The following is a 14,855-nucleotide window of genomic DNA, read 5'->3' as shown; positions in this document are numbered from 1 at the left end:
TCTGGGCGGTGAACAACAAATTAATACCACATAAACAGTAAATAATTAATATAAATAGCATCATTCAAACATAAAATTACAGCGTTCTACAAAAACCACTTGGCGTCCAGTATTAAAACTATCATTAAAACCCTCCCAGAGAGGGGAACGGTAGATCTAGATGTCACAGCTCCCAGGTTGTTAAAAAGGGAGAGGCAAAGAGGGCGCTCACCATCACTTTCTTATTTTGCTTCATCCCACTGCAGCTTTTGAGATTTCGATGCCTCTCATGACAACAAGCAGATGGAAATTTAACTGGCAAAACTTTTCCTGGTGCAGTGACTGGGGTCTGTTTACTGCTGTCTGTTTACGGCCACAAATTTGGCCTACTCCTCAAGGGAGATGACTGAGGCAGTAGAAAAGCTCAGCTTCCTTGGCTCTGCCCCCATGAAAGTGCCGTGCGGTTTCTCACATAACGTCTCATCCCTGGGTATAAAAGTTTTGTCGGATTCATTTGTTTTTAAAAAGTGATAGGGTTTTGTCCGGCTAATCAGCATTTTCTTTGGTGCGGGAGTGCAGAATTTGCTTATGGATTACTGCTATCAAAAGTAAACGTTCTTTTCCAAACCAAAGGCAGAACAAAAGCATCGGGTGCAAAGGAAATGTTGAGCCTTTCCCCTTAATCTTCCTTCATGATTAATAAATGGTACGAAACATATTAAAGACACTCCATGAGCTTTGGCTGTGTATCCAAGTGACCTGGGAGGGTGGCGTTGCCGCAGGTTGCTTTTTTGGCTTTAAAAAAAAAATTGCCGCTGTTGCTATGAATTTGCGGAGTGTACTTGTACTGGTCTCAGTGACTCATTATTAATAATGTGATATGACCCTTTAAACCAAGAATGTGATTGGAAAATATATTGGGAAACACATGCAGTGTGTATTTCATTATCTGGGTGTTGTGGGTTTTCTGGGCTGCATCAGACCTTTGAGGATGCCAGCCGTAGATGCAGATGAAATGTTCGGAGCAAGAACTACCAGGCCATGGCCACACAGCCCAGAAAACCCACAACAACTAATTGATTCCTGCTGTGATAATCTTCAACAATATATTTCATTATCTGTTATTTATTTCAGTAATTTTTAATCTGGAATTCTTAGCCAGCCTTTGTTGCTCAAAGCTATGAACAGGATCCTCTGAATACGCCAGCCACAGATGCAGGCGAAATGTCAGGAGAAAATATGACTGGAACACGGACGCACAACCCGGAAAACCCACAACATCATAGTTAAGATTCCACGGCAATTCTCCCATGGAAGATTTCAGTGGGAGAGGCAAGCAAAAGCCATTTCCCATTCAGGACAATGGGGATTTTAAAGTGCCAAGCTTGGGCTGGACTGTGCCGCTAATTACTCCCCTTTGATACTGTATAAAATATCATTTGCTGGACTCTTTGACTAATCAGATGCAGATTGACTCCTTTCTAATTGTTACAATTTCAGTCAGCTTAGATTGAAAGTAACTGCATGGGATTGCCCTTCATATTATATTAAATATAATTTTAGTGTTAGAAATGTCAGACCTGTTAAATTTATATCCTGGCCACTCTTTTTACCCGAGTAAACAGCTCAGGTATGATACCCAAGTCTTGGCTGTCTGCGACTGTGTTTCCCATTCATAAAAAAGGAAGTCATTCAGAGCCCGCCAACTTCCGCCCCATCAGCCTTCTCTCAGTGATAGGGAAGATTTATGCTAAATTGCTACTGAAGAAACTTCAGCTGTGGCTTTCCCATTCTGGTGCATTCTGGGGACTGAACAAATAGGCTTCCGTAAGGGGAAATCTCCTCTGGACCACACCTTGGTGCTATTACACCTAGCCAGCAAATAATCAATGCAGATAACAAACTCTATGCTGCCTTTATTGATTTAAAGGCTGCCTTTGACTCTGTGCCAAGAGTACTTCTCTGGGCAAAACTCAACATTGATGCCAGACTCCTGTTCTTAATTAGGCAACTGCACACAAATACCAGTTGCCGGATCAAGTGTTCCCACGAAGGCCTTTTGACAGACAGTATTTCAATTTCCAAAGGGATCAAACAGGGCTGCGTCCTGGGCCCCACTCTTTTCAATCTTTTCTTAAGTGATCTCCCCTCTGCTCTCTCAGCAGTGAACAGCCATGCCCCAAAACTGGGTACATCCCATGTATCAATTCTGCTCTATGCAATTCTGCTCTATGCAATTCTGCTCTATCCTTCTCTCTCGATCCAGAGTTGGCCTGGAGGTCAATAGGTGAGGGCATCTGAATAGGAGTGGCCTGGCAAGTGAGTAACAATGAAGTGTAGCATTGTTACTCACTTGCCAGGCCACTCCTATTGAGATGCCCTCACCTATTGACCTTTACTCACAGGTATATATACTCCACTTGCTTTCCTTTCCTAATATCAGATCCTCTGAAGATGCCAGCCACAGATGCAGGCGAAACGTCAGGAGAGAATGCTGCTAGACCACGGCCATACAGCCCGGAAACCACACAGCACCCCAGTTAATTGGATTGATAGCCAACCCTTTCCCATCACAACGAGCTCAGGGAGGCTCACAACAACAAATTTACTACACAATCAAAACACAACTCTTAATAATGTTCAACTTTCTGGTGCCCTAAAACCAATGTATAATGGAAAAAGCGAGCAGGGAGCAAATCAGAGAAAAGGTGTCATGCCAAAAGGGCTTCTGTTGCTCCTAGAGCTGGTAGGTAGTATCTGACAATGAGCAGAAGGGTTATGAGGGGTATAGCATCACAGGAGAGGTTTTTAAATAGAGCCTTGTGTACTTAACTAGACATTGATACAAGAAGTGACGTAGGGTAGCTCTAGGAATCTCTGGAAATTCTATGGTAAATCATACTATTTCCTGCAATTCCTAGAGTTACCCCTTGCCTCTTTCTGAATCAGTTTTTGATAAGTACACGAGACTGCTTTTTTTGCTTAAATTTTCTGCTACAGCTGTTCCAAGAGGACCTGGGGGCAGGGGATCCCCCACCTTCATCAGGTACTTGGTCACCCAACTCTCCATGGCGGTTTTGATACTTAAAAGGCTGGGGGGAGGGGTGCGAGAGTGATATGATCCCTCACACCATTTTAAAATGACTTTAAAATGACCACAGCGTTCTCGTGGCTGTCAGAAGGACATTGGTTCGGCTGTAAGTCTGGTTATCTGGGCTGGATGAACACACACAGATTACACCCAGGAAGTCAACACGAGGTGACCCCGAGGTGGGCCACCATCACCCCAGACACCTGCTCAGGGATTGTGAGCGCTGCCCATCCCCATCGGCAGGAAATGGGACATGGAACTGGTAATGACTTGTACAAAGATGATGATGTCTTTCAAATTCACTCCAACAAAGGTGCCTAGCAACGAGACATAATAGCTAAGTACACAATCCATTTGGTGGCATTGCAAGTGACATTTCCTTCCTGAAAATGGCTACAATTGATGCTAACCAAACGCTGTCAATTAGCACACTGATGTAATTATTGTGTTCTGGAAAGATAAGAACGGCTGTTTTTTTTCCGTTTGTGACCATGCGGTGTCCTTCAGGCTGACTTCAAGTTTGTGTCATATATTTTTTTAATACATCTTGTACATATACACATTTGATTCTCTGTTCTAGTGCAAGACCTACAACTAGACCAGGGGTTGCTAGTCTTTTCTTTACTGGGAGCTACTTCTGAGCAAGGAAAAATATTCTGAGCTACTTTTTCCTCACTGGCATGGTACCAAGCTTCATTCTGTCCGAGAAATACAACCTGCACCCGGAGTAGCCCCAGAAGTGGAATTGTCAACTAAGCAGCACAAGAGAAAAATCCTGTAAAACATAGGTGTCAAACTCGTGGCCCTCCAGATGTTATGGACTACAGTTCCCATCATACAGTTCCCATCATGCTGGCAGGGGATGATGGGAACTGCAGTCCATAACATCTGGAGGCCCACGAGTTTGACGCCTATGATGTAAAATAACCTTTTTTAAGGTGAGAAAAATATCATTGTGATCTTTTCCTGGATCTTCTATGGGGTGTATGAGCTACTATGCAGCAACTAGATATAGCAACCCCCCTTTCACCTCCCCCCTCCCGTTTTCCCACTTCTACCCCAAACTAACCAAAGCAATTCAAAAAGGAATGCAAGACAGACGCAGGGCTGGGAAAGGGGAGATACGGTGTCCGTTGGCTCCGGGCACTTCTAGTTCACTGCTCCATGCAAACTTGAAAGGGATCATCCATCATCATAACCCGTCACCCACGTTCCTCAGGTCCGTCCTGTTTGATGTCAGGTCCTGACCTGACAACTAGCGAGTTACTGGTAGCTCACGAGTTACCTGTGGAAGACCCATGACATAGACAGTTCTGGTTTCCTGAACATCTTGTTTAGAAAGCATTCCTGAAAATTTCAAAATACCATCATTTATAAAACTGGCATCTAAATGGTGCACAACAGTTATAACAAAGATTGGGGAATTGGGCTATGATCGTGCCTCTCTGAACATGCTAACCCTTACTGAGACATTTGCCCTCATCAAAGAGCGGCTACTAGCAAGGGATTATCAACAACTGCAGAGCTTGGCCAACAAATCCTGCTCGCCAATGAACGTGGCCATTCCATTCCATTTGTGCAGGGAAACCCAGCCTACTATATTGCAGCGCTGACCAACCCTATATATAGGAGAGCCTACATGCTGGCTAGATTTAACATTATGCCATGCCCGCTCCACAGAGGAAGACTCAAGGGTCTACCAAACGATAAGAGGCCTTGCCCCTGCAGTCCAGGGCAGTTGGATTCCATTGCGCACATTCTCCTCCACTGCCCACTTTACCAGAATCCAAGATCCAGATTATTATTACAAATCATTGACTCCATGAAAACCCTGACAGAGCTTGATAAAGTAAATATGCTCTTAAACTGTAATGACCTTGACTGTTGTCTCGCAGTGGCAAAGTTTCTGGCTGAGGTTTGCGAACTGAACTTATGACCCAATGTGAAGTTTTATCTAGTAATTTTAACTGTATTTATATTGTATGTTCTGTATGCCAATAAAGGCTTATTGGGGGAAAAATATGCAAAGGGCTGAGCAGGTGTGAGAAGGAAGGAGTCATGGTCTAGCCCAGTTGAAGGCTAAGCAGGGTCAGTCCTTGGATGGGAGACCACCAAGGAAGGCTGTGGAGAGGTAGGCAAAGGCAAACCACCTCAGCTTCTCACTCACCTCAATAGCCCATAGCTGGGGTCACCCAAGGTCCATTGCGACTGGATGGCATTAACGTACGTAGGCAGGTATGGGAAGAATCACAGAGCCTGCATACAAAATCCTCTTTGAAATGTTCAGGTTCACTTGGATGAAATGCTGAATTTGGCACCGTGACTTAGAGAAGCAGGAACCAGATCTGGATATGATTGTTTTCATTTGGATAAGCCTGCCAATATCTCTTGAAAATAGGATCCATGGCACAAAATGTAACCTGTCCTTAAAGAGGGTTATAGGCAGTGGTGGGATCCAAAAATTTTAGTAACAGGTTCCCATGGTGGTGGGATTCAAACTGTGGCATAGCGCCAATGGTGCTGGGCGGGGCACAACGGGGGTGTGGCCGGGCATTCCGGGGGCGGGGCATTCCTGGGCGGGGCTGTGGCAAGGATGCAGCCGCTGCACCAGTCCTTGGGTGGGAAACGAATGCATGCAGGCGCAGGCTGCCACGCATGCCGGTGCACCTCCTGCTAGACTGCTTCAAGTTCTGCACGCTACTGCTGAGAGGAGGGGCATAACTAAGGCAAAAATCACATGGCAAAATCACCCATTAGTAACCCTTTCTCGGCACACACAAATAATTAGTAACCTACTCTCGGGAACCTGTGAGAACCTGCTGGATCCCACCTCTGGTTATAGGACAATTGGAAGAGGAATACCCTGAACTGGGTGGCCCAGGTAGCCCAATCTTGTCAGATCTCAGAAGCCAAGGACGGTCAGCCGGGATTAGTACTTGGATAGGAGATGAGGGTTGCTATGCGGAGGCGGGCATTGACAAACCACCAGCAGCAGAATAGGAACAAGCATGCAGAGACCACAGAAGGATTAAGATGGACCTCTCTGGAAGGGAATACCAAAAGGGACTTTACGTTATTTTTGCAAGGAACACGGCCATATGAAACAAGGGCCCTTCAAACAGTGCCCAAACAAAACTCTTTCCCAAGAAGCAAAAGGGGAACATAAGAGCTTTGTTTAAAGCTAACAGCCAAACAAAGAAAAGCATACAATTGTCTTATGGCAGTGGTTCTCAACCTTCCTAATGCCGTGACCCTTTAATACAGTTCCTCATGTTGTGGTGACCCCCAACCCTGACATTTATCCATTTTACAGATGGAGAACGCTGATGCAGAGAGTCTTAGGCGACCCCTGTGAAAGGGTCGTTTGACCCCCAAAGGGGTCCCGACCCCCAGGTTGAGAACCACTGTGCGAGACGATCTTCCTCATCTGAGACGTCTGTTTCACGTGGAGTTTGCCAGAGAAGGACTTGTGGGTTTCCTCCAGAAAACCTCCCCCGTTCTCGATTCATACTTCCCCCACCCTCAGGTGCTTCGCTGCCTGGGCGAGTTCTCCTCTGAGACACGAAACCAAGTCCCCGTTGTGATTAGCTGGGGTTTGGGGGCAACGGCTACCTGCAGGACCTTGGGGTCAACTAGAAATCCGCCCTTCTTGCCCCTTATTCCGAGTCGCTCAGCTCTCGCAGAACTGGTCCTCGGCCTCCAGAGCACGGATCTACATCGGAACCACTCGCCTCAATACGACTGAGCTGGCAGATCACATAAAATCATTCGAATAAAAATCTTTTGCAAGTGGTCTGTGTCTAAAAATGTGCACACCATGGGAGCACCACAGCAGATCTGTGGGAATGCAAGTAGTTGGTGATGCCTCTTTTGAAAGCAGAAAGGCACCACCCAATAGCTGTATTCCCGGGGCAGAAGGCAGCTGATCCCCCGTCCCCCCCAGCACGGCAAGATGAACCCCTGCAGGTTGCCCTCTGCTTTTGGGGACTCCAGCGAGGTCCTAAGGAGGAGATACAGTGTGAAGTTTTATGCGTTGAGGGAGCAGGGGAGGGTCTGCAAGTGAAGCCCCTCTGAAGAGCCCCCTCCCAGCCGCTCCCGTTCCCACTCCGGCCTCCTCCTCCTCACAGCCTCTCCAGACAGCTCTTGGGTTGGAGCAGATTTGGAGGTCAGCTCCAACGGAACCCCCAACAGGAAGAATACACGAAAATAAAGCACAAATCATCCACATGATTTAATAGGTTTTAAATCAGTCTTTCTCTCCAGCTCCATGACTCAACAATGATAGTGTGACCATTGCCAACCCCATTCTTTCCACTTGTAAGTGACAAAGACACCGTCCACAGTGATTTCCAGCCCCCTGCAGCTGGTGAAGCAGCAGAAGAAGAAGAAGAAGAAGAAAGAAGAAGAAGAAGAAGAAGAAGAAGAAGAAGAAGAAGAAGAAGAAGAAGTAGTGTTGAGGAGGAGGGAGAGGAGGGAGGGTTTGGATTTAAACCCCCCCTTTCTCTCCTGCAGGAGACTCAAAGGGGCTGACAATCTCCTTGCCCACTTCCTCCTCCCACTTCCCACACAACAAACTCCCTGTCCAATTGGGTGGGGTGTCAGGGGCAATACTGCCAAGTTGAACAGAATAGAACAGAGTGGGGGGGTCGTTGCCATGGCAGCTGCATTGTTGTGCTGTGGCCCCCTCCTCTCCGGGGAACCTCTGTGGGCTGCAGGCAGTTGGTGGTAAAACATCTGTTTTCCTGCAGTCCACAAACTTTGCTTTTAATGGCGGCCCAGCAGGGGCAAGAAATGTAAAAGCAGGGGGGGGTCTGCCTATAGCGAGAGCCTCCTCTCCTCCCTCCCCACGACCTGGAGCTGACCCCAGCAGCCCGAACTCCCCTTGGACCAAGGTTCTCTCCCTTTACCGTGGCGAGGCGGGGAACTGGGGACGTGGGGTCCCCAAAAGCCCGATCCTCAACTTCTCTCTGCTCTCCCTCTAGCCTTCAACGCCTACTTGAGACCCTTTTTTGGCAAAACAAAGGGGCCCCTGCTGATGTCAAGGAAGAGCCCCAGCAGCGGCCTACAGGTGAGGAGTTGCCCCAGGCTCACCTGGATGGCCCATGGGGAGGGGAGGGGAGGGGGAAGCGACGGATGCACTGAGAATGGCCACACCCCTGATGCTCAGGCCTCCCGAGTCTCTCTGAAGGAGGAGGAGGGAGCGCCAGCACTGACCAGCTGAGCCACACTGATTTCAGGAGGCGGCTGTGGCATCTCAGCTGCTCCTTTTCTCAGAACAAGGGATCACGAATGGAAAGCTTGAGCAGGGGGGCATTGGCCAGGGGCTGAGTGGGCGATGGAGGAGTCCACGCGGAGTGGGATTGACAGGCCGAGCCTTTGGAGGCCGGGTTTCCAAAGGGAGGAGGAAAGTGGCTCTCATCTAGAGAAGGAAGCGGGGTGGGCCCACATCCTAGAGGCTACAGAAAGACCCCGCTACAGACACCTACATGCCAAGAGAGTCCCACAAGATGAGCCCAAACAGCCACTTTCTGGGAGGGGAGGGAGCTATGAGCAGGGAGGGCTTGGCCACATTGGGAGCTCCCACCCACTCTGGACTCCTCCTCCCCCCCTCTGCAGTGCCCCCAGTCCTGGAGCACCTGTGTGGCCACCCGGCTGACTGGGGGGGGTGCACAGGGGAGACCGCGGGGGAGGCTACCATGGTCTCATGCGGGCTCCTCGCGGAGAGCTCCCTCCCTCAGGCCCCTCCTCCAGCTGCTGGTGCTGCCGTGCAGTGGAGCACCCAGAGGTCCCGAGGAGGATAGGCAGAGAGAGATGCGTTGGCCCGGCCCGACCTCTACGTGGGAGACCTCTCTCCAGGGACGCTGGAGCAGAGGCTGGAGCCTGGAAACCAGACTGGACGGGCTGAGGGAGAAGCGGCCTTGGGAGGGGGCAGGAAAACGGACTCACTCCCGACACTAACCGAGTCTTCTCTCTGCAGCTCCACTCTCCAGAAAGGCCGCTTGTTCTTTAATCACCAAGTACCTGGCAGGAAAACACCAGGTAACCCCCGAAGCACAGGGGCCTTCTCCAGAGCCCAGGACGCTTTCGATGCCCTCGGGAGGGAGGGAGGGAGGCAGGAAGGGAGGCAGGCCCCAGGGCATCTCCGAGGGGCCCCTCTGGTCCCACTCCCTCGTGTAGCAGAGCCCCCCTGTTTCAAGGGCGGGCTTGGGAGTCTGGGGGCCTGCATCACACACCCCGCAGTCGCAGGACAGCCAAGGGCTGACCCACGACCCCAGTGCTCAGGGCTAGAAAGGCCCCATCACTGGCATCTGGGAAGGGCCCTGGCTTCCAGATTGCCGCTGCCCATCAAGCACTTCCGGGGACACAGGGACCCCACGGCTCTCCTGGCCCCGCTAACCCCCTCCAACCTTCCTCCTGCAGATCCGGGAGAACCAGCAGCAATTCCTTTTGGCTGTACGGGTAATCTGCCGGGGAGGAGGCCAGCCCCCCTACCCTTCCCAAAGGGAGGCTGTGGGAGGGGGAGGCCATTAGGGTGAGTGGGACTCAGGGCCAGCCTGCCAGTGGGGAGGAGCTGGGGGGCAGATCTGCGGGGTGGGGGTGGGGCGGGGCTGTTTCTTCTGCCCGCTGTTCCTGGCTGGGCTTCCTTGAGCACGGAGTGCGTGAGTATTTGTTTTGGAAGCTGCTAGTGCAAGGAAGGGCTGAAGGCCAGAGAGCCCCCCCCCTGCTCCAAAGACTTGAGTGCCGCTCTCGGGGGTGGGGGGGTGCCAGGGAACCCGGATTCCTTGCGAGAGGGGAGGAAGGAGCGAGCGGATGTGGGGCGGAAGCTGAAGCAACCACTGCCACAGAAGTCCAAGGAGTCCTGACTGACCTGCCCTCTTTTGCCCTCTCCCAGGACATCATGGTGGCCTCCCTTTTGGAGGTGGGGCCGACCCTCCTCTCCGCCATGGCCGCAGTGGAGCGCTTGAGGTAGGTCTGTCTGTGGGGGAGGCAACATTTGGACACGGCAGCCGGAAGGAGGGGGCCGCTCTGGGAGGAGAGGAGGAAGCAGCGGAGACGAAGGGGGTCGCCGGACAATGAGCGGCCCCAGCCCAAGGGAGGGACGCTGCTGTGTCCTGGGCGTGGGGGGCTCTTGGCCTGAGCAGGGAGTGGGGAGGGGAGCTCAGTTAGCCCCCCTCCCTGGCAGCACAGAGTCTCATGCTGGCCCTTCCTTCCTTCCTGCCAGCAAATTCCAGCCGAAGTTCAGCGCTCCACTGCGGCGGTCCTTGGAGACCTGGGGGCTGCGGCTGGTCCTGGGCCGCCCCTCAGTCCCTGGAGAGGAGGGAGCCCAGGTACGCCAGAGGCCCGTCCCCCTGCTGAGGAGAGGGTGGCCGAGGTGCCTGCTGGGTGTTCTCGGGACGACCGAGACGCAGCTCCTGGATGGACCGAGATGCAGCAGAGCAGGAAGAGGCCGCGGAGACAGGGTCCCTCTTGGCGTCCTGGCTCCAGGGGCCTGATTCCAGCAGGAGAGGGACAAGGGGGCCTTGGTGGCTCTCCGTGCAGGGTAGTGGGGCGGTCGGCAACCCCTCACTGGCTCCCTCTTCTTTCTAGGCTCCAGGGAGTGCTGCGGAGAAGGGCCTCCTGGCCATGCTGGCCGGCCTTCTAAGGGAGGACCCCTCTGCCGGGCACCTGGCCTCCCTCCTGGAAGTAAGTGGCAGGACAGGAGTCAGTGTTGGGTGGAGGTCCCCTTGGAGGCCGGGGGCACAGACTGGCCCAGCACTCCTCCCCGTCCGCCTCCCCCTCCCGTCCTGCCAAGCGCTCCAGGGCGGCTCAGGGGGCTTTCTGATGCTCACAGCATCCCAGTGAGGGGGGAGAGGAGGCTGAGGAGCAGCCACGGGCCCCGAGCGCCCCCCTCTGTTGCAGCGTGCCTCCCCTGGGCCCCGTGTGCTCAGCCCATCCCTGAGCCGGTGCCACCTTGGCCAGCCAGGTTGGCAGACGACTGCCTCGGTCTCTCCCACCCGAGGATGCACGAGCAAGAGGAGTGTCTTGTGAGACCTTGATCCCACCGAGGTGCTTGGCAGAACCTGCTCGGGGGGGGGGTGGACGCAGCGCATCGGAGTAAAGTCCTGGGTGGGCCCGGCTTCCAGCAGTCTGGCAAGGAGGCCGTGCTGTGGGCCGGCCCGCAACGCTGAGACTGAGGTGCTGCTTCCTTCCACAGCAACTCGTCTACTGGGCCCAGGTAGACTGGGAGGCGCCCAGGCACCGGTCCATAAAGGTCATCTTGGACCTCCTGGGCGCCATGAGGGAGCTCCCCTCCATTAACGTAAGTCCTCCCACCCCCCACCCCCACCCAGCTTGGCGTGGCTTGTGTCCGAGGGGTGCCGAGCAGAGCGAGGGAAGTGGGGCTGCCCCGACCCTTGGAGGGGGCAGCCGAGGACTGGCCCTCCGCTCCCCGAGTCTCCCTCTTCCCGGAAGAGTCCTTCCGAATGCTGGGGAGTCTGACCCTGGGACATTCTCCTCTCTCTGCCAAGATGGCCCCCTTGGCTCTGGGGGGGGGGGCGGCCAGGGGAGGGGGGGGCAATTCAGGGTTCTGGAGGTTCCAGATGCTACTCTCCAGATTTGCAAAGAAGAGGCCTCTTTGTTTCCTTCCCTCTAGATCTTGGAGGGCGATGGGCTGGGCTCCCTAGTGGTGCAGCTGGCCGTCTCCCTGGCCGACCCGGAAGGAAGCATCCGGGAGAAGGCCAGGGAGGTAATGAGCCAGCTGCTCACGATGCTCCTTCGCCGGCGGGGTGAGTGAACTGGAGCCCCCCTTCCCCTGGAGCCAGGCCCCTCCGTTGGGGTCCCTCTGAGGCCTGGCTCGGCTCCTCCCTTCACAGCACTAGAGCTGCTTCTGTCAACCGCTGAGAGAGATGCATTTCTGGACGAGGCTCTTCCAGCGTGTCCCACGGGCCCCAGCCACTCTGCCCGCCTGAGAGGCGGAGACAGGCACAGCTGAGCCAGGACAGTCCCTTGCAAGAGGGTGGGAGGCTCTGAGACCCTTGCCTCCAGCACAGGTCCCGCCTCCAGAAAGGCCAGGAAGGAGCACAGCTGTTCCGTGCCTGGACGTGTCCGCTTCAGCTCCTGCCGTCTCTTTGTCAGGGCTCCGAGGGAAGCGCCCACGCCTTGTTTGGGCCCAGGACGCCCAGCGGCCGTGGCGAGCAAGCTGCTTTGACCTGGTCAGCATCTATGAGGTGAGGAGAGCCTTCTGAGCCAGGACGGGCAAAGGGGCCTTTGTTTCTTCCAGGGAGGCACCTGGGGGATCCTTTGGGCACTGGTGGGAAGCAGGACCATGGACAAGCGTCCCTGGCCGCAGCTCCTTCCCTCCTGGTTTCCCTGGCCCCACAAGGCACCTGTCCCTGCCTGGGAGGGGGGTTGTTTTGAGTCTCTTTCTGGGGAGGGGGCTGGGCTGTGTGGAGGACGGGGGCCAGGCCTTGGCCTTGGGCGAGGCAGGAGAGGACTGAATGGCTGACTTGTTGATTTCAGCTGTTCTGGAACCACCTCAGCATAGGACAGCAGAGCTCATTCCGAGAGGCCGCCCTGCAGCACGCCCTGCTGCTGCTGGGACGAAGGTGGGCCAGGGAGGCAGGCCTCATCCTGCTCTACAGTTCCATCGGCCAGGCAAGACCCCTCCTGGAAGAGCAGGATGTGAGTGGATCATGGGGGAAGCACCCCTGGGGGTGGGGGGCACGGTGGAAACCCCCAGCCCTGGGCACACTCCAGAGGGAGCTCATTTCAGCTATTGCCCCAGGAGGACTACTTAAAAGGAGACCTGGCCCACCTCCTCTACAACCTGCAAATGGGCAGGTAGGTGCCAAAAGAAATCCAGGCCCTCGTCCAAAGGACAGGAAAGGCCTCTTTCCAGGGGCTCAGCGGTGAGGACAGGACCGTGGCCTCGGGAGTGCCACCCGGGCCCAACCTGCTCTTCTTCCATACCGAGCAAGCCGAGGGTTGCCCTGTTTCCCCTGGAGGTGGCCCCGACCTGCCGCTTTGGGACGCCAACCTCTGGTGCCTCTGGCAGAGTCCAGTCCCAGAGATCTGGCGGGAGGGTAATGCTGCGTTCCTTCTCTTCTGCCCTTGCAGGTCGCCCTTGAAGCCCCAGCTCTGCGCGGGGAAAGAGGGCTCCTCTTGCTGCTGCTGCTGGGTGTGTTCCAAGCTTCCGAGTTCTGATCCTGCTCAGACTGAGCGCCAGGGAGGCTTGATGGAATCAGGGCAGATGGGGAAAAGGGGAGCTGTCTGCAGAAAGGGGCTGTGAATCTCAGCCTCACATCCGACTTGCCTAGGCGGGAGCTGCCATGGGGGGCAGGGTCACCGGGCCCCCACCCTCAGCCCAAACAATGGCTTGTAACGTCATGCCATTCCCGCAGAGCCACAGTGGAATGTCGCAGAAAGATCCCACTTGGTTTCCTCAACTATGGAGTGGGTGACAGCAAAAGCTCTTCTTCCCGTGAAAGGTGTTCTCCAGGTGGAGTGGAAGGACTGCAGGCTGGCTGGGGATGAAGCCTGAGTTTTCAGCCAGCCTCCACCAGCAGCCAGGAAAATGCAGGGCCTGTAGCGCCGTGGCGTTAGAGTGATGAAAAGCGCTGAGGCTGTTAGCAGCTCCCCGTCCTGAGAGCGTGTTAATGTCGTTCAAAGAGCATTACCTTGGGATGATGCCCGGCTCGGCCTAACTGTTCTCCACGTCAGCCAAAGGGGACCCGGATCATTCAAAGGGGTTTGTTGCAGAGAGAAAGATTTGTCCAGCTGGTGTTATCGACCCACCGGCCTCAAAGCAAATCACTTCACACGAGCAAGTGGTGAGATCTGATGAAGGGTACAGAATATTGCTGTATTCATCCGCTTCCAAATGGGAAAGGAGGCTTGAGGAGGCACCAGGAGGTTTTAAACACCTTCACTGCGTGTTACGTTTCAAAATAAATGAATGAAACAGTTTGAAAATGTTGCACAGAGTCCGCCCCCTGGCGACCCCAAAGGGAGCACCTTATAGGATCCGCGTTTTTTTAGAAGCTGTTTGAGTGCTGCATTTAGCCTTGCCAACTGGTCTACTGCAACTCTACTTTGCCTCCTCAAAGGGAAACCTTATCGAAAGTTCTACTCTGGTAGACCCTTATGGACTTCTGCACTGAAAAGATGTGTATTTTTCCCTTAGTTTACTTCTGCCAAGGGTCTGATGCCTTAAGCTCTCAAGTTGCTTTTACCCTCTCTCAAGATAGGAGGAGGGACTTAATTTCCTGTTCATTCGTCTCCAGTTTTGAGGACCATATGTGGATGAATGTAGTAACTCTTGATATACAATCCTGTATGAGCACTCAAACGAGTCCCTTAAGTTGGTGGCCAAATGTTAAAATGCGCCTTAAGTTGATGGCCCTTAAGTTGGTGGCCAAATGTTATAATGTCTTTTAAGTTGATGGCCCTTAAGTTGATGGCCAAATGTTAAAATGCGCCTTAAGTTGATGGCCCTTTAGTTTATGGCCAAATGGTAAAATGCGCCTTAAGTTGATGGCCCTTTAGTTGGTTAAAATGTCCCTTAAGTTGGTTAAAATTTAGTTGGTTAAAATGTCCCTTAAGTTGGTTAAAATTTAGTTGGTTAAAATGTCCCTTAAGTTGATGGCCCTTTAGTTGGTGGCCAAATGTTAAAGTGTCCCTTAAGTTGATGGCCCTTTAGTTGGTGGCCAAATGTTAAAGTGTCCCTTAAGTTGATGGCCCTTTAGTTGGTTAAAATGTCCCTTAAGTTGGTTAAAATTTAGTTGGTTAAAATGTCCCTTAAGTTGGT

The 14,855-nt window shown here is 53.1% G+C and overlaps 1 protein-coding gene across 1 annotated transcript; it reads left to right on the top strand.

Annotated features, from left to right (window-relative positions):
* The first annotated feature begins 8,988 nt into the window (after positions 1-8,988).
* Positions 8,989-13,337, top strand: LOC125437840. Its single transcript, XM_048505853.1, has 11 exons — positions 8,989-9,109; positions 9,491-9,602; positions 9,963-10,036; positions 10,293-10,398; positions 10,658-10,753; positions 11,265-11,369; positions 11,703-11,835; positions 12,185-12,276; positions 12,569-12,730; positions 12,834-12,889; positions 13,166-13,337. The coding sequence occupies exons 3-11, from the start codon at positions 9,969-9,971 to the stop codon at positions 13,335-13,337; spliced, it is 990 nt and encodes a 329-aa protein (XP_048361810.1). The 5' UTR covers positions 8,989-9,109; positions 9,491-9,602; positions 9,963-9,968.
* The last annotated feature ends 1,518 nt before the right edge of the window (positions 13,338-14,855 follow it).

Source organism: Sphaerodactylus townsendi, linkage group LG08, assembly GCF_021028975.2.
Source record: "Sphaerodactylus townsendi isolate TG3544 linkage group LG08, MPM_Stown_v2.3, whole genome shotgun sequence".
Lineage (NCBI taxonomy): Eukaryota > Metazoa > Chordata > Lepidosauria > Squamata > Sphaerodactylidae > Sphaerodactylus > Sphaerodactylus townsendi.
Note: the sequence above shows the minus strand (reverse complement) of the source record. Positions and strands in the feature narration are given on the sequence as shown.

Bases quoted from the DNA above. Each gene is read 5' to 3' on its own strand.
- LOC125437840 (XM_048505853.1), top strand. From the start codon at position 9,969: ATGGTGGCCTCCCTTTTGGAGGTGGGGCCGACCCTCCTCTCCGCCATG. The intron at 10,399-10,657 runs GTACGCCAGAGG...TCTTCTTTCTAG, and splicing joins CTGGAGAGGAGGGAGCCCAG to GCTCCAGGGAGTGCTGCGGA. The intron at 11,370-11,702 runs GTAAGTCCTCCC...CCTTCCCTCTAG, and splicing joins GGGAGCTCCCCTCCATTAAC to ATCTTGGAGGGCGATGGGCT.